Below are 27,227 nucleotides of genomic sequence, written 5' to 3' on the forward strand. Positions count from 1 at the left end.
TTTCATCTCTGCCTGATTATACAGTTGTCTGCCAAATAGCACCAGAAGTAGATAAATGAATTACTGTAAGTGACCTGCTCCGCGATAATTTAAAAGTGCTGGATTTAAAAGTGTAACCTGTGGCCAAGTAGCTCCCTTTCATCTTTTGGTAAGTGTGTTTCCCGCTCAGTGGGGGGAAAGCAAGCCTTTGTGCTGGAAAATAAATGACCTGTGCAGTCTTTCTGTGTTATCCTCATTGGACTTGCCAAATGCAGATCACTCAACACCATTAGTCGTGTCACTGTGTCTGGTACTCTATGAGCTTGCATCTTCCACACCAAGATTAACTTGCAGTATCTTCAAGCATTCTACACATGGTTAGAAATGCAGATTAAAGGGAGATGACAATAATCATAGTAAGCAATAGGTCGAGACCATCGGTAAAAGTGAAACCCTTCAGTACTCAAACACGCATTGCCAAAGCCAGTAGTTTTGCTTTTGAAGTAGGCACTGGAAAGAGGGTCTGAAGGAAGCAAGAGAAAGAAGGGCAGTGAGGAAAACGGGGATCAAGATTGAACAAATGAGGGCCGGCAAGAGATCGACAGGCAACTGGGAGAAAGTGGTGCCGTGAGTCGCCAGAAGGCAGGGAAAGGATGGCACGCACATGGCCTGGCCAGCAGATGTACGAACTTTCCTGACAGCAGTTTAACGGATGTACACAAATCCGTATTTCAAAATCTGGATAAAGTAAAAGCCATTTTAAAATGGTCAGCTAGATGTTCCATCAGGGCACTCTGCCCTCAAGTAAACCTCAAACATCAGAGGTTGGTGCCTCATCAGAGGAAGGATATGTCAAGTGTGGAACAGGGTATCAAGCTAGGTATGAGGCAGTGGTGAGAGGTATTTTACACTTTGGTTGTGTTCCACTAGACATGCTCGCCTAAGATAGGTGTACTCCCAGGGACTTCCCAACGGGTCCAAGGCTCACTCTTCCAAAACATGCACTGAGCTCTAAACTTAATGTGGAAGAGGGGGAGGCGCATGCATGTTACAAAAACTGAAAAAATGCAGTACTCATACAATTTAAATAACTCACGCTCCAAACCAAGAATATACTTTTTTAAAAAAAGGGTCAGCCGTTATAATGGCAGTCAAAGAGGTGTGACAAATTAACATCAAGAAGATGGGCAAGACACAGGATTTTCCTTTCTTTATTGTAACATAAGAAAAACACAATGGTTCAGCTTCCCAGAAGCTTAACTGCAACCTGTGCATTCTTTATTACGGTCCTGGTGTCTTAAAGGCTTCACATTATACTCAGTCTTCTTCGTCTATATTCTTTTATACTGAGAGGCCTGGAATCAGCCACTGAACTCCTTCACAGAAATGGTATTCTCTCAGGAGCTTGATTTCAACTTTTGTATTGCTTCTGAGGATTCACAATATCTCAGAGGCTTGTTATTGGCCTCTGAATGTCTTCTCAGATTTGGCAGTAGCTCTGCAGATTGCTTTCATTCACTTCACTCGCTCTCAGGAATGGCAGTCTCTGAGAAGTTTGACATCAGCCCATGCATTCCTTCTTAGGTTTGGTAATCTCTCAGAAGCTTGGCATCGATCTCTGTATTCCTTCTTAGGTTTGGTAGCATCTCTAAGATCTGGGGTCCACTTCCGCCTTCCTTCTCAGGATTGGCAGTCTCTAAGAGGCTTGTAATCATTCTCTTTCTTCGTCTTTAAGATTCATCAATGACATAAGCCCCACTACTTGTTCTTGACATTGGTGGTTCTATGTCATTATCTCGAATATTAAAGGCTGCACCAAAAAAAGACTGGTAGTTTTCAGCCGATTTCGGGTGCCCTTTAATATTGGAAATACTTGAATTACTCCCCCTTTGCCCTTTGAAATCGGGGGTTTCACCCCCGAAACCTCCATCAATCTCTTCCACACCTCAACCCTGCCTCATACTCAGACACATCTTTTCCCCAGCACACCCTTACATACAAAAGCTCTCAGAAACACATACACGCAGACACACTCCTCCCCCCTGACTGTTCCTCTCCACCACAAATACCGTCCCCTTTCATACACATACATCCACGTAAACACACAATTACCTGTAACCTGTCTTCCCCTGCCCATCTCTGTCAGCATGTCAGTCCCTGCGCACACTTGTGTGCAGCAGGGACGTGACAGTTAAGATTTAGAAAGACCGCTCTGAGTGTTCTCAGAGCAGTCTTTCTTAAACGTTTCTTTTTTAATGTTTTTTTTATTAAAAGGTCTTTTGACCTAGAATGTCATTGGTAGTTTCTCAGCAGTTTGGCTGCAAACTCTAAATTACTTCTCAGGTTTTGCAATCTCTAAGAGGCTACGCATCAACCTTTGCATTTCTTTTCAGGTTTGGAAGTCTATCAGAGGCTTGGCATCAACCTTTGCATTTCTTTTCAGGTTTGGAAGTCTATCAGAGGCTTGGGATCAACCTTTGCATTTCTTTTCAGGTTTGCAAGTCTATCAGAGGCTTGGCATCAACCTTTGCATTTCTTTTCAGGTTTGGACGTCTCTCAGAGGCTTGGGATCAACCTTTGCATTTCTTTTCAGGTTTGGAAGTCTATCAGGAGCTTGGCATCAACCTCTGTACCCCTTTGTCAGATTCCTTAATATGATTCGCCAAGGCTTCCGTAGCCCCTTTTGGTTTTATCTGACAAAAACAGCAGCTATTCACAGAAGCTGTCGTAGCCTCTTGGATTTTTCATTGTCAACATATTGCAAGCTTCTTTTCTTAGAGATTTGTCTTCCACTTTTCTTGACCAGGATACAGCAGTACACTGCTTCCATTAGCTGTGTCAGGATACAACATATGTTTCACTGACGCTTCCCAGTGCTCTTAGCTTTATCAGTGTTTTAGTGCTTCACAGTTGGTATTCCGATGTCTTAGCCATGGAGATTTTCTTGGCCTCTTGGCGTTATCGGGATACAACAAAAATATTTGAAAGAGGCTTCACTGGCTTCTTCTTTTTGTAAGCATACCATGCATGCTTACCAGAGACTCTCCTGTCCAATTGGCTATGCCAAGGTACACAGCTGTTTCAGAGGCTTTCCCTGCCTCTTGTCAGAGATGGCTTCAATAACTTGAGGACTCAGGAGTGGAGTTTAGCTATTTTATTAACAATATCACACTCTCAACAACTGAATGATGGTGGGCCGGCTAGACTAATGGGGTTCATAGTCTCATCTTCGTCCTTCCTGTGGGCTCCATCCACCCTAGCCCAAGCATCCCTATGCCCCTTCAGGGTGTGGTGCAGTACTAGAGACAGGTAACCCCTTTTATTTAGTTGACTCCTAGGCCTGCAGTGATGGCCTAAAAGCAATAGCCATATCTAGCTTTCTCCCTCTGGGGATTCCTAAGGGTTCCCTCCTCTTATGGCTTCTCAGGACGGGTTTCAGTGATGTTCGAATGATGGTTTCGGAGTCTTGAACACTCTCTCTCCTCACACTGATCTTTTTCCTCTCAGTCCTGTGCTCCCTTTCTTCTGTGTCTTTCTCCTTTGCTCTATCTTGCCTCTCTCTCCCCACACATCGTCCTCTGTTTCTCTATCTCTCTCCCTTGTCCTTCACATCTTCTCACAGTACTTCCTCACTCCCCTCCCATCCTACTACTACTTCGTCTCTCCTGTTATCCAACCCCCCCATGCCTACTCGCTGTTTCTGACTACCCTGCTCGCTCTTACTCTCCCACTTTCTTTCTTTCTCACTCACTCTGTATCTCTCTCACCTATCTGCACTCAACCCTCCCTTACTGTCTCACTACCCACTTTCCTGCACTCTTCTCTTCACACACACTCTGCAAATACTCCAACTTCTCAAAGCTTATCACCATTCTCTCACATGCAATACCTTACCTGCACCCTCAACCAACTCTTTCACAACATACTCAGCACTCTGCTCCACCTTCTACTGTGCACCGCCTGGTCTCTTGGTCCGTCAACTCTCCTCCTGTACTTACTTGAACACGCCTCATCCATCTGAGTGCCGGACTATAATAGCCCTGATTTCCCTGACAGTCACATCCTCCCCTTCCCATTGGTCTGTGGTGTCCCCTGTCTGCTTTTGCCAATCTCTCATGCAGTTTTCCCGGAAGGCGATTTCCTGTTCCTCATGGACAGGGTCAAGACACTTACCTAGTCACATACCTCCAACCCTTCTTTAAACCCCCCCACCCCCCATTCTTCCTTCTTTTTGTCTATCTGGGGCTGTGGATCTTGACACCCTTTTCCAGGTTGAAAATAAAAGACTCTTTTTTGCACAGATCTAATGTAGGAAAGTCAGTGCGGATGAGCATTTCCTAAAGCAATCCAAGTATTACAATCATGGGTATGGTAAGGGCTTTCTCAAGTACCATGATTTTCACTTGAGCCAGGGGGTAAAAGAACAGATTATTTTGGCTTTCGCATCTTTATCAATAACAGTATGGTTCAAATCAAAATGCATACAAGGAGTACTGCAACGAACATTAAACTTAATGTGATGAGTGCCCACCTGTTTAAATTAAAATGAAGAATTCCCCAAGAGGAACAATTTGCACATGAAGGAACTGGCCCAAAGCAATGAGTACGCTCTAGAAGTTCTGAGCATTTTTTGAGAACCTAGGAGGAGAGGTTACCCCAGGTTATGCGTCTGCAACCTATGCCTCTCTAAATGATTTGGACTCCGACTCCTGTGATCCCTTACGATTGACCATGCTGGCTGGGGTTAATGTGGGTTTTAGTCCAAATCATCTGAAGAGCCAAAGTTTGCAGACCCGTGCCGTTAGTGGACCTCTACCGTATGCTATGGTAAAGAGACTCAAATGGTGCAAGAATGCCCTCATAGTAAAGAAATCTAAGAATAATGAGGATAACACTGTGAGTGTCATCATATTTGTTTGTTATATGGTTTAGTAGATTACGTACAATTCTACTAAAACACTGGTAAGAGTTGATGAATGGTCTGGGCCTGAAAAATGTATTGGGGTTTAGATCATAAATTACACAATTTACAGAATAACTCATAACCGAAAATCTTCAGAAAGCAGCAGCAGAATATGGTCACATGACCAACGCCTAGCCCAAAAGGTTTCTTTGCATGCACCCAATACTCTATGTGGTGATGCTATTAATGCATTGGGATATAAAGGAGTTCATTGGTTGCATCTCTGTGTTTGTGGTATATGCTTTTTACCTTCCCATGTGGAAATGTTGGCCCTGCAATATGCGAGTTAGCAATTCGCATAGAGGAACATTTAAGGACAAAACGCAAAGCTGATCCGAGCCTATGGCAGTCCATGTTCAGGAATGTCTTAGTAGAGATTCTGCTTTGTTGAAATTATTTGCCACGTATAAAACTAGACTTAAAGAGCAAGATAGCAACCGTGAAAAACTACTAAGGTGAGGAAAACCACTATGTGTTCACTGTTAAAATGAGAATGCACTCCTCACATCAGCACTTACCTTTTTTGGCAAAGATGTTTTGGAGTCTCTGAGAACACACCAATGAGCTAAAACACTTTGCTATCTCCCATCACGTATCAAGTCTAGGAATGTGTTCCATTTTTATGTTGGGCACAGTGACTTGTGTCTCTTCATTTTCTCTTATACAATTTTTATAATTAATACAATTACTATTTTTGCAGCATGCTATGATTTTTCTTGTCACTTTATATATTATAACTAATAATTTATGTTAAGTAGCAATAATTTCTGTTGTTTTGCATTCTGTTCCTTTGAGCTTATCGACAGTCTACGATTGCAATATAAGTTGTAGATGGGGACGCTGTACCATTGGTTATAGTGTGCAGTTACCTTATCAAATCACACTAAATGACAGGCATTTGTGGCAAACAAGTCTTGCAGGCATTTTCAATTTGTGGCTGTCGTTTAATAGTAAAAGGTGATGTTTTGAAAACTGCGTAGAGTACGGTGTTATGATTATGGCATTTTGCTACAGCTCTATGACCATGCAATACCTTAATATGTATGCAATTTTCTTTTTCCCCAATTTCAAGAGTTTCAAGTAAATCAGCTGAAGAAACTAGTCCAGGGTTTCTGGTACTGGTTTCGGGAGATCACTGGAGGCTAAACTATCTAGATATGTACATTTGTCGTGTATTCCCTTTAACCCTTATTCGTCAAAATGGCTCTTGTAGCCATCCCAATTCAGGGGCAGGATTCCAAATGTAGGCCAACTGACATTGTACCCCAATCATTTGCCAAAAGTATGTGTTCACAACAGGTTTTGCCAGCTTCCTGCCATTCTGAGTGGAGAGGCACATTGTACTGTTTGATGTTCAGGAGGTTGGTGGTCACTGCTAACCTGCAGGTGTTGTTAGTCCACCTACAGCCCCACTACCCACCACTGGGGAACCCTTGGGGATTTCTTAGAACCGGGTCTCATATGAGCTTGCGTAGAGCTCCCAGAGGTATCCCAGAATCCAGGGAGAGTGGTGACAGAGGAGTCTGAGTGGCCAGTATCTGCCCGCCCAAGCTGGTGACTCCACACTGAGCCACCTTTGTATGCCCTTTCTTTAGATAGGATAACTTCTCTGCCACAGAGCTTTGCTGCTGGGATGCGCAAGACAGGTATTTAGGGGCCAGGAATGACAATTTGTCATTTGGAAACATGTATACACTCTACAAGGGTTAATCTCCTAGATTTTTAATATAAATAAGTATTTAAATTAATTGCAGAATAAAATAATCACTGCGGTAATATGGAGTAAATCTACCTTCAGTCCTTAATTGGTTTAATGTTTATGTAACTAAAGAACATTTGTAATAGGGATACCCAAGTGTATTGTTTCCCCGATCCATCCATTGTTCCTGTCCTAAATTCCTACTTAATGAAACTTAATATATTAAGTATCTGAACACTAAAACCTCCATTGCGTTGCTTCCTTATTAATTAGTTGAGTTTATTTTCTTGAACAAAGATGGTCCTTGTTAGACTATAATGGCACAACTCTACATATTCATCAGATTACTATTTTTCGAATTTTAAATATCACATACCAGGATCCTTATGAATAATCGAAAAAGTCCAGGTAATGTTATCATGTTTTCTTTATTAATGTCTATCATACACAACTATCAGCATCTGAGAGGTCGTGAAGCATGGTGATGGTATGCTTTACGCATTAATAGGTGTTGGAATAATTGTGTGGCATACGTTTGTATACATTTGCTGTTTCCTGTTTACTCTTGGTGTTTAATTGAATGCATCTTTTTTAGGTCCACCAGGCCCGCCAGGTGGATTGCGAATAGAAGATATTAAAGATACATCTTTATTAATAACATGGAGCAGTGGAACAGACAATCACCAACCTATTTCAAAGTACACAATCCAATCAAAGAACATTCTGACTGAAGAATGGAAAGATGCCAAGACAGGTACAGCTATGGATGCATGTAACTATTAATATGAACACATGTATAAACTGTTCAACATGGCGTTCTTCTGGTTTAAAGGTTAGAGACATTTCTAAATACATATAGCTAGTGGAAGAAAAATGGCCCTTATTACAAAGGAAGCACATGGACATACAGCTTTTCATTTCACTAGGCAGTATTCTCTTCAGCCTGGTTGTAAAACAGAAATGCAAAGTGTTTACAGAACATAATTACTTTCCACACGGGCAAATGATGTAATTGAAAGACTTTAGCTGTCACATTTCTACGTAGAACTCCTGCGGCCTCTTTGGACCCTTCCAGGTTTTCTGGGGGGGGCTTTGACCCCTGTGGTGAGTTAGAGGCATTTCCCATCCTCTGCTATGAGTGTCTGAGTCACAGGCAAGTGGGAAGGTCCAGCTGTCACCGATGTGCCTGCCGGAGGTGAATGCAGCGGCATTCCATAGGCTCATCACTTGCTTCAAGATGAGGTATTATACTTTCTTCCATTAGAACACAAGCATCCCAAACCTCATCAGGGGACTCCAAAGGCCAGCAGCTCCTGTCCTGGACAAATTCTGATCATGGAGAAGGAGCTAATGTCTACCTGCGAACATTCAGCCGAAGCAACGTACACATATATCAGTGGAGGAGGCAGATTCCAAATAACCCGTGCACTGCTTGGTTCGGCAGGGACACCCCAACTGCTTGCCCAGTGAACACAGCAGGGCCACAAACACACAGTAAATGTATGTATGTGTTTCTGGTTCCACGCTGCCTGCATCACAGGGCACACTTAAAGCTGCAACAACTGAGAATATTATAGCCAGTTTATCTCCTACCCAATATGGGGAGACTGTCAATACGTGTATAAAGAGCCAATTAGGGAAACCATGGACAAGGTGCCAATTAAAGGACCCGAGATGAATTGCTCCAGGTACAGACACACCCACCACCCTGGGTATATAAACGGGGCTGGGGTAAACCACTGAGAGCCACAGATAGGAGAAGCAGGGAAAACAGGGAGGCCAGTACTTGGTCCTACTTAACCTTCCTGTTTTTACACAACGTGGACGTCTCTCTGGATCTGGCATAATGATATTGCTACTAATGCTGCCCACGTTATTGTCTAAGGAAGGACAAATAAAACTTTAATATGGCAACATTATGTACACTCAATGAACTTATATGATCAACAGACTACTTACTGGACGATGAACACGAATTCCCAGTCGATTTCACCAGACAACATGATGATTTTCTTTCAGCAAGAAACAATCACCCAGATCTCAGAGTTCTCTCTGAATACATATTTACGACATCTGTGTGCCTATTAACAGGCTGTGGGCATTCTTCAATCAGGTAATAAAAAAATAAAAAAATAAACAGACCAGTCTATGGGGAGACTTCCACGACAGACTCATCAATTATGGAACAAGCCTTTCCAAAAGTAAGGAGAACAAAGCGCAATTTTAGGCCCACTTTCTCTACCAAGCGTGCTGACGGAAATATTGCAAGAACAGAGAAATGTACTCAAGAATTGCAATCAACAATAATGTCCTCAATGGCCATAACTATTGTGCCTTTCATCAAATTGTATGAGCACCTGAATGACAACATTAAGGATTTGCCAACCCTTGTAGCCTTAATAAATACAAAAATACTCAATCTGGAAAGCGACAAGAAAGACCTCAAAGAAATTCATCAGAACCTAAATGGAAAGATTGAGGCTTCTTTAAACATTCTAACAGAACAAACCAAAAATAACAACTTGGAAAAAAAACTCTTGGCAGATTGGCAAAAGAGGCGTTGGCTCTTTTTTAAAACAAAAAGTCTATTTCAGGGCCATGTCACAAAAAGGATAGCGAATCATGTCACAATACAAAAACTGGTGAGCTGTTGAGGGGTGAGAAACCCATCTGTAACAACATTAATGGATGCCATAGAGAACATGTCAGCTTGGTGGGAATTGTGTCTACCATGACCCATGCAAACTGCTCTTTGGAACAAGGCGAACTCCTACTTTATGTATAAAAAAAACAATGCGAGATAGGAGAATAAAGGAAAGATGACCACAACCCTCAACTCAAACGACAAAAATGAGCCCTGACAGAATATGTGAGACGGAATTCAAGAGTCACAACAATTCGACAAAGACACAATTGAACAAGGTGTCCGAGAGATAGGTGAACAGATGGTTTTGAAGGCTCTCTCACCGCTGAGACACGATCTGAATATTCCATTCAACTTGGCCCTTAAAAACAGCATGACAACTGGAAACCTCGCTCTACAAAACCCCAAACAGCCTCTACTTCTTCGATGACGAATGGAGGACATATACCAGTAAATGGGGCGTCTGACATTGTGGCCTTAAATGAAAACAGAGACAATGGCCTTTTTGCAATATTCAAAGGACAAACAAGCACATACTCTGACAGATCAATTAAGCAAACAGTACTGTGTGGACTGACAAAAAAGACCAAGAACCAAACAGCCAAAAAAACACGCCGATGAAATAACTGTAGAAAGTTCTTGCGCAATATCAAGACTGTTAACCTAACTGTCAACAGCAATAGCTATAAGGAAAAAACAACTAAACCCAAAGAAAGCGCTGAAGCAAAGCTACAACTCCAACTTGACACGGAGAGCGAGATAGTTTGCATCAACGATACATCAATCAACCTAATGAACATGTTAACCTACGAGGGGGAGGGGGAGACAGAGAAGACCTTACCCGGTATCCCCTCAATGTTAATTGAAGAAGTCCCTAAAAAGGCTGATCCAGTGGCTAAAAGCTGTTCGTCCCAAATATCGAAGCCCACGAGAACGTGTACGATGGGGTGGCTAAGAAGACCTTACCCAGTATCCCCTTAATGACAATTGAAGAAGTCCCTAAAAAGGCTGATCCAGTGGCATAAAGCTGTTCGTCCCCAATATCGAAGCCCACAAGAAGGTGTACGATAGTACAATGCGAAATGACGGCCGAAATAGAGACTTTAGAAAACCTAAGTCCAACATTCACTACTCTAAATGAAAAATGGGAGCGCTTAGCCTTACATAAACAGACACTGGACACAATGAAAGATGGTACTGATCCTGCAAATCCACCGACCGGAAGAACAAACTCATCTGAGAACAACCGTGCTGCAAGTCGCACACCGAGGGTAGTGTCAACCAAACTGCTACACCCCCAAAATAGTGTTAAAAAAACTGGAAGCAAAGAGGCCCAAAGCCGCCCTCATGCACCACACAACTAAGTTGAAACAAGGGGCAAGCCTAAACGGATTGAGCACAGTGACGCCGTAATTCTAAATCGCCACAACATACTACGGTTGTTTCACATTGTGCCAAGCCTAATGATGATTGATTCTGAGGATCTGACGATAGTGGATTTCTCAGACGAGGCGAGAAACGACAAAGTGATCTTGCACTTACAATCGAAAATAGTGTCTGACATCATGTTGGAAGCAACTTCAGTGCTCATGTCACTTGGGTTTGACATATCTAAGATCACAGAAACACCTCTGTGTCTCCTCAAAGACGAGACACCTAACGCAAAACATCCACAGAGGAATGAGCCTGAAAAAAAGCACCGACAGTCAAGCAAATCCCACATCTGGGATACCACTAATAGACTTGGGTCAACTTTGAGAGCCAGTTGAAGAAACATTTCCAAAACTGCAGCATGGAGATAAAATTAAAATAACTATCGAAGGCACTAGTGGTAACAAGGCAAAGAGGAGCGAGGAGTCAAATCTGCCAAAAGACAATGGCCAGGAATGGTTGTGGCTGGCAGCAGCCTTAAGCATAAAACCTTGAATCTAACGCCAGGATCCTAGTTATTTCATCACGTGCACCCTCGGATCTTGGAACACCAGAGTGTTCACACATTTGTGTCTGACCAACTGGCTAGATGTTCTAGATATAGCCTGTTTGCAAGAAACCTGGCTGACAGAGTGTCCAATTACGAATGGATTTGAAATTGCAATAAACCCAGCCATAAAAATAATTAAAAACGAAGACCGATGGCCAGCCTACTAACCATAGTTAAGCAATCTTCTGGCTTCAGGATTGCTAAATCTGAAAATGTCTCACCTTACATACAAGTAACAACTTTCTCCAGCATTGGATCTTTCATGGATTCACATGCTTAGAACATTCCCCGTCGTCAGGCTGGGAATCCCCGGTACATTATATAGACCCTTTCCCGTAGGAAAACTTTTTCGACGCTTATGCGTCCTATCCACCTCGTTTTGCATCATGCGTGCCCACGCCGTCGGGGCGTCATGACACAAATACAGGCCCCGCCCCCGCGCTCCCTCAGATTTCAACCGTCTTTCAAAGTAGTGGGATCCTCGTGTTTTACTACTAGTGAAAACTAGGTTGTTTTGTCTGTTTCGCTTCGGCGAAGTTCAAATTCTAGGAGAATTATGTCTGGAAAAGCGTTATTTCGCCCGTGTGCAACCTGTGGCCTCAAAAAGGTTTATGAAGGAGATGGCCACATGGACTGTATCTACTGTCTCCACCCACACCACTCGGCGGATACATGTGAAATTTGTCAGGGTTTCTCCCAAAAAACCCTTAAGGACCGAAAAAGAAGGCTGGTCGACTGGCTTAATGACGGAGCAGGGGCCTACCCGGCTTCGGAAGTTGGCTCCACGGCCTCCAGGAGTAGGTCGGAACCTCCATCGAAGAAGGTACGGCCAGCTGAAATGCGCTCTGAGGACAAGCATAAGAGGAAACAGGATGGATCTTCCTCATCACATAAAAAGTCCTCCTCCTCCTCATCATCTAAGACGGAGAGGCTAGCGCTGTCAAAATCCTCCTCAGGGGACCGTCCCAGGTCTTCCATGAGTCGGGAAGCCTCAGCCGGGAAGTCGGCATCCAAATCGACGACGAAGTCTAAGGGCTCGACGACGACGACGACTTGCTCGTCGACCTCGGTGTCATTGACGATGCCTATTACCGTCCAAGCAGCAGCGGTGGGGATTCCCCCGTCGACGGAGACTCAGTCCATGGCTTGGCTGCCCGAGGTCTATGACCCGATCCCCCCGGAGGTCTTACTGCAGCCAGACACGGCCGGCTCGGCGGAAGGAGAAGGTGATCTGGTTCTGCAGCCATCGGATTTAGGCTTACGGCCTTCCACGTCGACGGCGACGAGTGCGAATGGGGGTATGGTACCGATATCGTCCACGTTATTGACCCCCCAGACGGTTTTGTCTCTGGATGTGCTTAATACTCTTCAGAAGCTCCTGCAGCGGCTGGATACGCAGTTCCCTCAGCCCGGGACTTCATCGTCACTTTTGTCTGTACCTTCCGTCGACGAGCAAACTGGTACGGCTCGATCGACGACAAAACACCCGTCGGCTCCCCAGGCAGTAAAAGATCGTCCTCGAGCACAGGAGGAGGGTGAGTTGTCGGAGTCCGATTCTGTACTGGGGGACTCGGGGTCAGACATCTCCATGTCACCTTCGAGGGACCCAACATGGAATTCGGATGTAGAGTTAGAGTCTACGAGGAGCCAGTCACAGCCATCTCCCCCGGATGATGTGGGAGCCTTCCATGCAATGATGGGGAAAGCTTGTTCTGAATTCGGCTTGATTCCGGAGGAGCAGAAGAAAGACTGTTTCCTTTTTGACCATATGGGCCAAAGGAGAAAATCAGTATTTGCCATCCCAATCCTGGACCACGAGTGGCAAGAAGGTCTCAAGACGATGCGACATCCGTTCTCGGAGCCAGCCATAAAGGGTCGGATCGAGAAAAAGTTTAAAGCTCCGGAGTCCACTCCAAAATGTCTAACATCGCAGCCTCTGTCTGACTCGGTGGTGTCGGCGGCAGCGGCTAGGAAGGCCAGGGTCCAGCAAAAATGTTCAACGCCACCTGAAAGCGAAGCTAGGAGACAGGACGCCTTTGGAAAGAAGGTGCTCTCGGTCGGAGCGACGACAGTAAGAGCAGCCAATTCCTTAGCGATCGTGTCACGATATGATAGGGAAATGTGGCACAAACTAGCCCCTATCCTAGAACACCTGCCAGACGAACACCGGAAAGCAGCTATGTTACGGGTGCGGGACGGCGAAGAGGCCTCGAACCACGCTATCAATATCGCAGTTGACCTAGCAGAATCTGGGTTCAAACAAATCAACCATGGAGTAGTGCTTCGTCGGCAAGCGTGGCTCAAATGTACTACTTTCCGTCCTGAAGTACAGTACAAAGTCCTTGACATGCCATGCGAAGGGGAACACCTGTTTGGCGAAAAGGTTGATGAAGCGCTGAAAAGGATGAAAGAAGACACGGATACTGCTAGGTCCCTCGGCGCCCTTCAAACGGGTAGAAATTTTCGTTCTTTTCGCCCCTTCAGGGGTGCTTCTGGAAACTCCCGCTTTGGAGCTTCGAGGGACCGTGGATTCAACAGGCCCTCTTACTCTTCACAAGGGTTCAGACGAGCGTCCCAGTCGGCACGTAGAAGCAGGGATTATCAAGCCTCCAGACGGCGAGGCTCAGGTCCGTCGTCGACGAAGACCAAGCAAACCAGCAACCAATGACGGCCTTTGGAACGTCCTGGGGGGTCGAGTCTCTCATCACTTCGACCGATGGAAATGCATCACCACAGATCGATGGGTCCTAGACACGATTCGCATGGGTCATGCGCTGCAATTCAAAGACAAGCCTCCGCGTCTTCCTCCTTTATTTTCGACACAGCCCCACCTCCGAATCCTACGACAAGAGGCGGCGCTTATGTTGCAAAAAGGGGCGGTAGAGAGAGTTCCTGTAGCACAGGAAGGACAAGGAGTTTATTCCAGGTTCTTTGTTGTAAAAAAGCCAAACGGCAAATGGAGGCCCATTCTCGACCTGAGGGTACTCAACAAGTGGCTAAAGAGCCTAAAATTCAAAATGCTAAAGCTCCAAGAGGTTATCAGGTCGGTGCAACCCATGGATTATCTATCATCACTAGACCTTCAAGATGCTTATTTTCACATTCCAATACGCCCACGACACAGGAGATATTTAAGATTCGTCGTCGGGAGAAAGCATTTTCAGTTCAAGGTCCTCCCATTCGGGCTCAAGTCCTCCCCCAGGACGTTCACCAAGTGCTTGGCCCCTATAGCGGCCCATTTGAGGAAGGACGGTCATCATGTCTATCCATATCTAGACGACTGGCTGGTCAGAGGTTCATCCAAGGAACAAACACGAGACAGTCTACGAGCCACAATGTCCCTCTTACAGGAACTGGGCTTCGCAATAAACTTCAACAAGTCCTCCGTAGAGCCTTCGAGGACCTTGGTCTTCCTAGGAGCGGAGTTTCATACACACACAAGCCTGGTGAGACCATCCAGCGAAAGAATTCAAAAACTTCAAAACAAGGCGTCGGAATGGAGAGGCGGTACCAAGGTCTCGGTGCGAAAGTACATGTCCCTGCTAGGGACCATGTTGTCCTGCATTCCGCTAATAAACAACTGTCGCCTGTTTATGAGACCTTGCCAGGAATTTCTAGCGGACCGTTGGGCGCAGAGCCGAGGTCGCTGGTCCGACAAACTGGTCGTCGACGAACAACTAGTTCAAGCACTCGGCTGGTGGAGAGTGTCTACTCATCTAACGAAAGGGATGCCTCTACTGGAACCAGAGTTCCAAAAGACGGTGGTGACGGATGCATCGCTGAGCGGATGGGGAGCTCATCTGGATATGTTACAGGTACAAGGCCAGTGGTCCTTGCAGGAGTCCTCCCTGCATATCAACCTGCTAGAACTGAGAGCAGTGCGATGGGCTCTAAAATCTTTTCTTCCGCAACTAAGGGACTCGGTGGTGCGTGTCATGACGGACAACACCACTACGATGTTCTACTTGAGAAAACAAGGAGGGACACGTTCCAGGTCCCTATCGACGGAGGCACAGAAAATCTGGCATTGGGCCCTACAACACAACATGCAAATCTTAGCGTTCCACCTACCAGGCGTGAGAAACGTGGAAGCCGATGCCCTCAGCAGAGAAATGAACGAAGTTCACGAGTGGGTACTGAACGACCAACAACTACAACAAATATTCAAGAAATGGGGACATCCGTCCATAGACCTGTTTGCAACGAAGAACAACAAAAAATGCCATCAGTACGCCAGCAGATGGCCTCAGAAGGGCTCTCTGGGGGATGCGTTCTCCTTCCCATGGACGAACAAATTCATGTACGCATTCCCTCCATTTCCCCTGGTCCGGAGGACATTGCAATGGATCCTCAGGTACCCATGTCGTGTAATTCTGGTGGCCCCATACTGGGCCAGACAGGTGTGGTTTTCAGACCTGCTACACTTAGCGGCTGCGGAACCGATGAGATTCAAGAAGACCCCCGACCTTCTGTCTCGACAGGACGGTGTTGTTTGGCATCACGACCCGGACAGCCTCCAGTTGACGGCCTGGCTCCTGATTTCGCCGAATTTGGTCGGCTAACGATTCCGGAGGACTGTCGGCGTATCCTACAAGCGGCAAGAGCACCTTCCACAAACGCCTCATACGCGTACAAATGGAAAAATTTCTGTCAATGGTGTGAGGATCAACCAGGCTTGGCCCCGCAATCGATTAAGCCAGAACAGCTCCTTCCATTCTTGCTGCTCTTAGTCCAAAAGGGCCTGTCGGTATCTTCAATAAAAGTACACCTAGCAGCCATTTCCAGGTTTACTCGTCGACGGCACTCGGCACCTTTGTTCAGCGACCGCCTGATTAAGCACTTCCTTAAAGGCCTCTTTCGGATTTTCCCTCCAGAGAAGAAATTTCCGCCGGAGTGGAGCCTCAATCTAGTCTTAACATCTCTTATGAAGCCTCCTTTTGAGCCAATGTCATCATCGTCTCTAAAGTTTCTGTCGTGGAAATTGGCCTTCCTGGTGGCCATCACTTCAGCACGACGCATTTCAGAAGTTCAGGCTCTAATGATAGACCCACCATACTTACGATTTTTCAAGAACAAGGTAGTCCTAGCCACTAACCCGCAGTTTATACCAAAAGCTCCGTCGGTGTTCCATAAACACTCCTCTATTGTGTTGCCTACGTTTTTTCCGGAGCCATGCTCGGGAGCGGAGCGCATGCTACACACATTGGATGTTAAAAGGGCTCTTAAGTTTTATCTCCATCGTACGCAACCGTTCAGAGAAACGAGACAGCTGTTCGTGGCTTATGGTTTTGGTGCTAAAGGAAAAGCCATTTCGAAGCAAGGACTGTCAAGATGGGTGTCATCTACCATTTCGTACTGCCATTCTAGAGCAGGGAAACCTCTTCTACGACGGCCAAGAGCTCACTCAACTAGAGCAGCGGCATCGTCGACGGCACTGTGGGCCGGAGTCCCTCTGGGGGACATTTGCATGGCGGCTACCTGGGCGGCTACACACACCTTTACCCGCCATTACTGCCTGTCGCAGCAACATGCCGAAGATACCCGGATGGGACAGGCGGTGCTTCGACACCTATTCCAGTAAGGTAAGCCCCGGCTGAGGGGTTGCATCCTATGGAATTTATGACTGTATGTGGTTTGTTTTCCTGTGTTAACGATTACTGATGTATACATGATCATAGGGAATGGGCCTTGCGAACAAAGTATATGGGTTTGCATGCACGCCTCCTCTTTGGGGGTGGTACTGCTGTGTAATCTATTCTAAGCATGTGAATCCATGAAAGATCCAATGCTGGAGAAGGGAATAGTTTCTTACCTGTAACTCCATTTCTCCAGCATTGGTATCTTTCATGGATTCACATGCGCCCTCCTGCCTCCCCTGAACATGCAAACCGGTTCCCCCACTACTTTGGGGGCCGAAATCTGAGGGAGCGCGGGGGCGGGGCCTGTATTTGTGTCATGACGCCCCGACGGCGTGGGCACGCATGATGCAAAACGAGGTGGATAGGACGCATAAGCGTCGAAAACGTTTTCCTACGGGAAAGGGTCTATATAATGTACCGGGGATTCCCAGCCTGACGACGGGGAATGTTCTAAGCATGTGAATCCATGAAAGATACCAATGCTGGAGAAATGGAGTTACAGGTAAGAAACTATTCCCATCACGCTGCCGAAGAAATCCAATGTAGTAGACGAGTCATTATTCATCACCAACATATACTGGAATCATGCAAAAGCTGGCACCACATCTTTTATAGATCAAGTAACGGCGATCATAGACGCAATACAAGAAGAAACACATTTTCCTGCCATAATAGCCTGTGGAGATCTCAACATTGACTGTATAAGCATTCAGAACAGAAAAAAGAACAGCACGCATGTAGAGGCTCAACTGGTAACACAGTTGTGCCTTGAGATGGACCTTAGAAAGATATTCATGCTAAATGGAAACACAATTGGAGATATCCTGGCCATCCCAACTTGGGAAAGACTCAATCAAAATTCTACACTCAACTACATATTTGTATCTGACACTTTACACACTCTGGCCAAAAGTCTTGCAGTCACATCAATGGCCTCTAGTGATCACGACATGGTGAAGTTGAAGTTACTTTTCCCAAGTGTCCATAATCAATCCAAATGGAATCATGATGTGTCGGTAGAGTCAAATAGAATAAGGATGAAACTTAAAGATGAGGCCGTAAAGCAAATTGCATGAAAATACTGCAACAAACAGGAAGATGTTGAGTACCAGCACCTATTACTTCAATTTACAGAAACAAGCAAGCCCTAAAACACAGTGGCCCTCATTACGACCCTGGCGGAAATCGAAAAACGATGGCGGAAATGCAATACCGCCATCGAATAGCGCTCGGTGCGACTATGACCCGTCACCGCAAAGTACGAAGCCATTAGCGACACCGTAGTGAACGCCAACGCTAACTGCACCAAGCACGCGCGCGCGCGCCATGCCAAACCGTAAACACCACCATGGCGCAAGGGTACGCCAATTCCGACCCTAGCGGACATGTACCTAACGCCATCAAGCATGGCGGAATGTACCATTCCGCCATGGTGAGAAGTACGGCATCGCGAATCAACCGTAAACGGCCCCACTGAGTGCCTGTACACCGCTCCCTGCCCACAAAGTACAACTCCCCGTAGGTGCAATGAAGTCACAATGCAACCAGTGAAATGTACAAGTCACCCATGCATGCCAACGAACAAATGAAACACAAGAGGGGCCAATGGGAGCTGCAGGGCACAGATGGCACGAATACAGAAGCCATCCCAATGGACATGACCACAGTCCCCCACCAAGAAACGCACGCAAACACAGGCACCTGTGACCAGCAATATTCCGAAAATCACATCATTCCACCAGTCCACCTGGCTGACCGGCATCTGTTACACAAAACCCAATCCCCCTCCCCTGAGCATGACAACATTGGCAGCCCCCATCCCTGACCTCACGGGCTTCGTAGGCAAACGCGCCCAGTACAGTACCACGCAACTAAACTCCGAAGCTGGAACCCAATGCAGATCTCCTCACAATACATCGCTCCCCAAATAGGAATATGCCACATCACTTGCAAAGAAGAACGCTACACGGGCCAAATCAGAATAGAAATTTAATGCACAACAAAATCACCAAGCCCATACAGCCATCAGGCCATGAACTCCAAAACACATTTCACCATTGTGGGCTGCATCCGCAAGAAATGACCAGCCACTACTTGTGTGACGCCCTGTTCCATCATGGTACACAGAGCCACATTCACGTACGAAAAGGCAACATGGAAGCGCACAGAACCGCAGGGCCGTCCCAATGGGGAGGCACTAGTCCAGCTGAAAGGCCGAAATGTTGCTCCGAGCCACCAGTACTGCGTAAGGGCATGTGGCCCATTGGCGATCGTCCCATAAGATCGTAATGCTGCTCCACTGATTAACACGAAGCAGCAGGTTTCGGGAGTAAAACCCATCTGCAGGAGTGGCATACAGATGGCAGTGGCAAAAGGGGAGGAGATACCTGTCAACCAAAAGAAAAGAAAAAGAACAGAATGGCCATCAGAACTACATTCCAACAACTCACTTCAATGATCACACTAAATCCACAGCCATATGCATGCTAGCCCACTCCAAAGGTTCATCACCACCCAAAAACCACTTGCGACTCATAACTATCTATATCGAGGTGTAAACACCATCACAAACGAGTGTACCTGTGCATGCGTCTGTCAAAACAGAATCCATCAGATGGGATTGGTAACGTGCATGGACACAAGTGTCTGAGGGCGCGTCGAGACAGGGAGGGCTCAACAAGGCCAGATAGACGATGGTCCCACTATGGCAGCCCTGCATCACATAGCGTAGGGGAGGCGGATAGATCCCAAGAAGCCCTGTACATGGCAAACTCTGTATCAAATCACCTGCCCATGCATCCATTCATCATTCCCTCATCCCGGGATTAAAACGCCTGAATATTTACTCACATAACATTAGAAATATCCATTGAGTCTGTGCGTTATGCAGCCTGCAAAATCCACAGTGCCCCAGCCCGTAATTCCAGTGTTGTGAAGTAACATGTATTTGGGAACGTCCGGCCTCATCGCCCACGTCGCTATTGCGCATCCCAAACTATTCATATCAATCATAGCTTCCTCGCCATGGCCCCTGTCTCAAGGACATTGAACAATAGAACGTTATATTTGCAGTCAGACCTGTGGGCATTTCCTCGCCGCTAGCTGAAAACCGAAAGCGCCGCCCTTCGAATTCCTCATTTGCAACATCACGTCGAAGAGGCATCTGTGGCCGTTTGGAATCACTAATTAATCCATCGAGTGCGGCTGTGTGTGAAAATGGCAACTGCCTTCACCCACAAATGGGACGCCCCGCCCGTCGTTGCAACTCGGTACAGTGATGCATGAGGGCCCACCGTTACTCGAGTACTACGTTCCACTGACCCTTCACAAGTCTGTTCGCGACTGCACAGATAGTATGTGAAACAATGGGACCATAGCCGAATGTACATATCAACAAATGTTACACGGCCATCGGGTACAAATACATGATTGCAATAGCAAGATGCCATTCCTCGAATTGCAGCGTTGTGTGCGGGACGTGCTCGGCCAAAGGGGAGAGCAGTTTGCCCAGGTGGAATGAATCACCACAGGTGGAGGCCATACAGCCTGAAAACACATAAATTGCACACCCAGTCTCCTCCCACAACCACACCGAAATGCTACCGGCAGGACTCGCGATGTTGGCCCTGGGGGACATGATAGCACTGCAAGTACTCCAACTCCAAGAAGAAGACGAACACCAACTACAACCGGCCGCACGGAGGAGACGCAGGAGGAGGAGGAGGGCAAGGCAGGGCCAGCAAGGGCCGCCAGCACAGCCACTACCACCACGCAGGCAGCCCGCAATCCCACGCCTCCGAGCACATCCGTTCAACCTCACTGATGAGCAGATCCACACCCTCTACCGTCTGGACCGGGACACCATAGCCGCCATTGTGGACATGACACAGGCTGACCTTGTCAGCATGATAGATAGCCCAACCGCCATCCCACCCCTACTGAAGGTGGTGTCTGTACTCCACTTCCTGGCCACAGGCACCTACCAGCACACAGTCGGACAGTTGCATGGCATTTCTCAGCCACTGTTCTCACGGACACTATTGCAAGTGCTCGATGCCCTCCTGCAGCACGCAGACGACTACATCTCCCTACCACGCTCGGAGCAGGAAATTACCAACACAAAAGTGGGATTCCATGCACTTGCCGGCATACCGGGTTGCATTGGTGCCATCGACTGCACCCATGTGGAATTGGTCGTCCCACATGCCATGGAGGCCCAGTACCGCAACCGAAAACAATTTCATTCTCTGAATGTACAAATGGTGTGTGACTCCAACAGGATCATTACACATTGTTGTGCCAGATTCCCTGGATCAACCCATGATTCTATGGTCTTGAGGAACTCTACAATACCACGCTACATGGAGCGACACGCAGGGAACAGATCCTGGCTACTCGGTGAGTCACATTACATGCATGATAATGTGGGGTATGTGATTCGGCAATGACCTGGCAGGAAGGGGGGGGGTGTGCGTACGTAGCAATGGCATTCCACATCATACGTTTATCGTCCACATACAGGTGATGCTGGATATCCACTGAAGAGATGGCTCCTCACACCAGTCCGGAACCCACGGGACCAGCATGAGGAGGACTACAACCATGCCCACTCACGTACCCGTGTAGTCATCGAACAGGCATTCGGCCTACTGAAGGGTCGTTTCCGCTGCCTCAGCAGGTCTGGCGGGGCACTCCTGTACCGCCATGAGAAGGTTGCAAAGATGGTGATGGCATGTGTCATGCTCCACAACATGTGCGTACGTAGAAATGTGCCCATGCCCCCTGACGCAGAACTGCAAGCACCTGATGATGGTCATGATGAGGGTGGGGATGTGGCAGCACCTCAAGGAGTCTGCGAGGCACCGGAGGGCCGTGACATTCGTCAGCATCTCATTGATGTATGCTTCTAGCACTCACGCCTGGTGGCTGATACATGGACACGGGACTCGTGGCACTGTGTGTGTCTGGGACATGCACAATATGGACTGTACGCCTATGATGGCCTAGTACACAAAGATCAATGTCCACACATCTCATTGGTTGATCGTGCACTGTTTATGGCATATGTGATATCATATTGAACACCCTATCGACCCGCCACCCAAGTGAGCCCAACACACCCCCTCCACCCTCCTACCTCCCCCCCGAACACCAGTGTCCAAAGATGCTCATTGTCAGTGGGCAGTCGCTATTGCAAGCCCCCTCTGCGGGTATCAGGGGCACCCCTGCCTGTGGAGCGCAGGTTCCTCCCAGATCTACGTTGGGGGCTGCCCTGGACGGAACTTGCAACGGATGATGTCTCTGCCTGCTCACGTCCATGCATGTCCCTAAGGGTTTGCGAGAGCTCAGTGAGCACACGGCGCACTGCGGCAAGTTCGGCACATACGTCTTTGGACGTCGCATGCAGTTCCCCCCTCAGGCTCTCGGTGCTACTCTCCATTTGTGCCCTTAGTGTCTCTGTACTTCTCTCCATTTCTGCCCTAAGTGTCTCAGTTGATGTTTCTATGTCTGCCTTAGTGCCCCCACATTCATCGGCATGGTCCTTGAGGAGCGTGGCCAGTTGCTGCTGTTGCACGATTAACTGGTCGAGGGACTGTTGCCTCTGCTGGGCCATGGCCATTTGCGGGGGTGTCACAGAGGGGCTGTTGTCCTCATGTTGCCTTGCCACAGGGCTTGTGGGGGATGGCCAGTCGTCGTCTTGTGGGTGCCCCTGCGTGGTATCCTCATGTTGTACGGGATGGGACAGACAGGGGGATTGGGACAGGTCATGGATGGATCTGACTTCGACATCCCCGTCTTCTGTGTCGGAGCATGCTGCCATCAATGGGGTGTCACCTATGGTGCTGCTGCCACCAGAGGCAGTGCCTTCTGTGGCATCCGTTGGGGGGACCTGTGGTGGTGGTGGTGTGGGCATGCTGGCTGCTGGGGTGCCTGTTGATGTTCCCTCCTCTGTGCTGCCACCTGATTTGTGCTGCTGCCGTGTCTTGATGCGTGCAGCTGAGGTGGAGGGTCTTTGGCCGTTGGTCTTGGCCCTCTTTGCAGGTGTGCTGGTAGGGGTGTCCTGATGCTCGTCGTTTGGATCGGACCCTGTGGTGGAGTAAAGGAGGGCGAGGGTTATTAATGGGTCTGTGGGTATTGGAATGGCATTGTATCACATGCATTGGGGTGGTACCTGAGGGTGATTTGGGTCGGGGCCTTGGAGGTGCTTTCATTTGTGTGTGGAGTGAGGGTGCAGTTGTTTGGCAGCCTGCAGTTAGGGTGTGCCTGCTGCACGTGTAGTGCGTTTTTTAGGGGTTTTTAATTATTTATGTATTTATTGTGGGTTTTAACGTGCGCTATCAGGCCGATGTGTGTGGACGTTCTCCTGGACATGTGTTTCTGTTGCACTATGTGGACACATGGTACCTCACATGATTGGACATTGTGGATTTGGCATTGTTTTATTTGGCCCACCTACCTGAATCTTCGGATGTCTGCACTCCTTTCTCCATCCCTCCGACTCCCTCTATGCTCTCCATTCCGATGGTGGAGGCACAGATTTCTTCCCAGGGGGTCAACTTGATGGGTGAATCAGGGCCTCCCCCGGTGGCTGTGGCAATGTTGCGGTTGGCAGAGAGTATGCTGCGGACGCGTATCCGCAGGTCGTCCCATCGCTTTCGGCATTGCTGTGGGGTGCGGGGTGCGGTCCCCACAGCACTTACCCGCTGTGCCACCAGAGCCCATATGGCCTTCTTGTTTGCAAGTGCCGTCCTGGTCATTTGCGTGGAGAAGACGACGGCAGCATTCTCCTGGAGGGTCTCTGTTAGCACGGTGAGTTCCTCACGGGAGAAGTGGACCTGCCGCTTGCGGTCGCACGCTTTCTTCGCTACTTTTCCCATTTTTCTTGGTTTCGCTAGGGTGGATGACGGGTTGGGGTGTGTCTCTGGGTAGTGTTTTTAGTGGTTGTGTGGTTTTAGTGGTTTTATAGGTGTACGGCGGGATGTTTCCCGTTCCGGGCCCATGTTTTAACTTCCGTTTCCGTATATTTCCGGTCACCGTACTTTCCGGTAGGCGCACACTGCGGTGTCCATTGTGATGGGTGGCGGTATTGCACCTAGGGCGCCGCTTTGCACTTCCGCCATGCCGTGGTGCTCGTGCCCGATGGGTCGGAATGGGCCGCACTTTGCTCCATCGTGCAATGGCGGAAACGCTATTTACGCTGTGGCGGTCCGGTCAGTCACTTTCCGCCAGGGTCGTGATGAGGGCCAGTAACTTTGAGCCTAAACATAAATACGACCTCGAAATCTCAAAGCGCAAACGGTTGATGCGATTTGAAATAAGAAAATTGTCACAAGTTGACATAACAGTCTTCCTAACTGCAAAAAAAATCTGTCAAACAAAAATACAAGAACTGGATCATAGCACATAAAGCAGTTATGCTACAGAATGATTCAGAACTGATGATGTTAAAAATGAAGAACAAAAACCCATCAGAGTTCTGGAAAATCATCAACAACAAAAGTGCGCCACAGACAGCTTTACAGTCTAACATGGTCCCCGAGGCAGCATGGAACGCATTGTATACCGAATTATTCAGTAAAAAAGCGAAAATGATGATTTGAATCTACCCCATCTCACCCAGTGGGATCTCGAATTTGATTAAAATGACATCTTGAGTATCATCAACAAAGCAAGTGCATCGAGGGCCCCTGGTCCGGATGGCTTAACAAATTACACAATCAAGAGAAATCCCGAGAGATGGGCAGACATTTGCAACACCTTATTCAAGAGAATCACCAATAAATGCGCCACCCCAATATTGTGGAAAAGCAAGGTAGTCGTACCAATTTTCAAAAAAGGCAACAGATCCAACCCACAAGACTACCAGCCAATAGCGTTGCTAGATGTCCTGGGAAAAGTGTATGCAACACTGCTCCAACAGAAGTTGCTAAAATGGTCTTCAGAAAGCAATCACATTGACATTAGACAATCAGGTTTTGTAAAGGGCGTGGGCTGCTGCCTGAACCTTTTAATTCTAAACCTTCTTAAAATGGAGCCGTTAAGAACCAAGAACAAAATATACTTGACATTTATACATTTTTCATAAGCCTTTGATAGTATTGACTGAGGAATGCTCTGGAGGAAGCTAAGGACTTGGGAGTGTCCCCCTAGCCTACCAGCAGCCATAAAGGAACTTCACACGGATACCAACATGAAAATTCGACTGGATCAAAATGGGACCCTATCGACCGCAATCAACACTTTTAGGGGTGTGAAACAAGGATGCCCTCTTGCATCTATTATATTTAACTTGTTTCTCTTCGATATTGGTGTTACAATCAATGGAGTACCCTCCTTCTCACTGAAAATTCATGGTTCACAAGTGAGTTGGCTAGTGTATGCTCACGACTTAATAATATTAGACATGACCCCATTTGGATTACAACGCAAATTGGATGCAGTCGAAGCATACGTTAAAACTAATAGTTTCCATATCAACAAAAAGAAGTGTGAAATGTCCCTGCAAACCCTCATGACGAGGAAAAACCCCAGCAAAAAAAATGTGTATGGCGTATAGAAAAGGAAATCTTCAACACGACCTCCAACACCAAATATCTAGGTATGCAGATCAGCACAAATGACAACAATGGTCCATGGACAGAAACTGCTAAAAGCAAATGTCAGCAGTTGGCATGTCAAGCACTCATCTTGAATAAACAATATGGAAAGTTCTTGCTAAGACTGGCTTCCTTTTACCAAATAAAGGCAGTCCCATCACTAATTTTTTAGCCGAAAATGCGTTTGGCTGCTCTAGCGAACTTTGGTCCACCCTGGAAAACATATTCTGGGTCAAAGTACTCCAGCTGCCAAAGGGTACCTCAACTGCGTGTCTATTCTATGAATTAAGCCTAACATCAATCAACGCACAAGTTTGCTGGAACCTATTAACCCTTTTTTGGAAAACAATGCTAAAAACGCCAATGCCACAGTTCCACATCTTACATAATCCTGGCAACAACAACCCATATACCATGCTATCCTTGTGGAACAGTCGATGTGTAGAAGTACTAAAAGAGCATGACATTGGGCCTCATTACGAGTCCGGTGGTAACCGAGCCGGAAAAACCAGCAGGTTACCGCCGGACCCGCATTACCATTCCGCCTCTGTGATTCATGGAATCACCGGGGCATTATGACCCCCGGTGACCCGGGAATTCCAGAGGCGGAATTGTGTAAGTCCCCATTCCCATGGAGCCCCATAGGACTCCATGGGGATGGGGACAATGGAAACACTGGTTCCGTCTATGACAGAGCCAGTGTTTCCATGTCCACCTGCAGGCGGGTGGTGTTAAACCCGCCAGGTCAGACCTGGCGGGAGTGACACCTCCTGCCTACAGGACTCTTAATCAGCCGGTCTGGAAAGAACGGTGGTGGCAGTTTTACCACCACCGTTCTTTCCGGTCCGGCAGGGTCGTAATGAGGCCCATTGATTTAACCACACTTCATGAAAATCCAGATTTGGCAAAAAGAAAATTATGGAGATCTGACTGGCTTCAGATGAGTGAACTAAGAAGGACATCTAGGCTCATGAAAGATGTCCCTAAGGAAGCAAGGGATCACACTAAATTGCAAGACTATGGGCCTCATTACAAGGTTGGAGGTAACCATGCCGCAGTTTGCGGCATGGTTACCTCCTTACCGCATACCGGGTTCCTCAAATGAGGATTTACCGGGCCATTCCAACCTTGGAGGACCCGGTAATTCCTCATTCGAGGAACCTGGGCCCGGTACATCCCCATTCACATTTCGAGCCCCCATAGGGATCAATGGGAATGGGGAGGGAGCTAACAACGGGCCCATTATTAACGGGCCCATTGTTAGCTCCCTGGTCTGCTAGCGGGACCAGCTAAGGGCACCTAGTTTTACCAGGCGCCCTTTGTGGGTCCCGCGAGCAGACTCGTAATAGGGTGGTAAGGGGTTAACGGCGCCGGCACCATTACCGGTGCCGTTAACCCCTTACCGCCCACCTCGTAATGAGGCCCTATGCCTCGCTATTTCGTGGCCAAAACCAACGATCTCTATACATGCAGTGTCGTCTTAATGCATTTAAAACAAAAGAAGGTCTAAGCATATGGTCAAAACATGCCAACTTAAACCAAACATGTCGTTTTTGTGCTCTACACAACGAAACGTTAAAATATCTAACTCTATTTTGTATAAAACTACGAACCCCAAGTACAAGTTACTTCATTATTTGCTAAACAACAAACATTAAGGGGTCGATTCATGGAAATAATGTGCGCCGAAAATTCCCGCGCAGAGGTGCCAAAACGTGCGAATCG

At 47.2% G+C, this 27,227-nt stretch overlaps 1 protein-coding gene across 5 annotated transcripts in view; it reads left to right on the forward strand.

Annotated features, from left to right (window-relative positions):
* Positions 1-27,227, forward strand: part of CNTN1 (contactin 1) — a 1,316,193-nt gene that overhangs the window by 1,053,023 nt on the left and 235,943 nt on the right. For all 5 annotated transcript variants that reach the window (XM_069627984.1, XM_069627985.1, XM_069627983.1 and 2 more), the window contains one exon: positions 7,237-7,395. In XM_069627984.1, the coding sequence (XP_069484085.1) occupies positions 7,237-7,395 (159 nt within the window). The remainder of the gene's footprint in view (positions 1-7,236; positions 7,396-27,227) is intronic.

The sequence above is a fragment of the Ambystoma mexicanum genome, chromosome 12, assembly GCF_040938575.1.
Source record: "Ambystoma mexicanum isolate Mex_15411 chromosome 12, UKY_AmexF1_1, whole genome shotgun sequence".
Classification (NCBI taxonomy): domain Eukaryota; kingdom Metazoa; phylum Chordata; class Amphibia; order Caudata; family Ambystomatidae; genus Ambystoma; species Ambystoma mexicanum.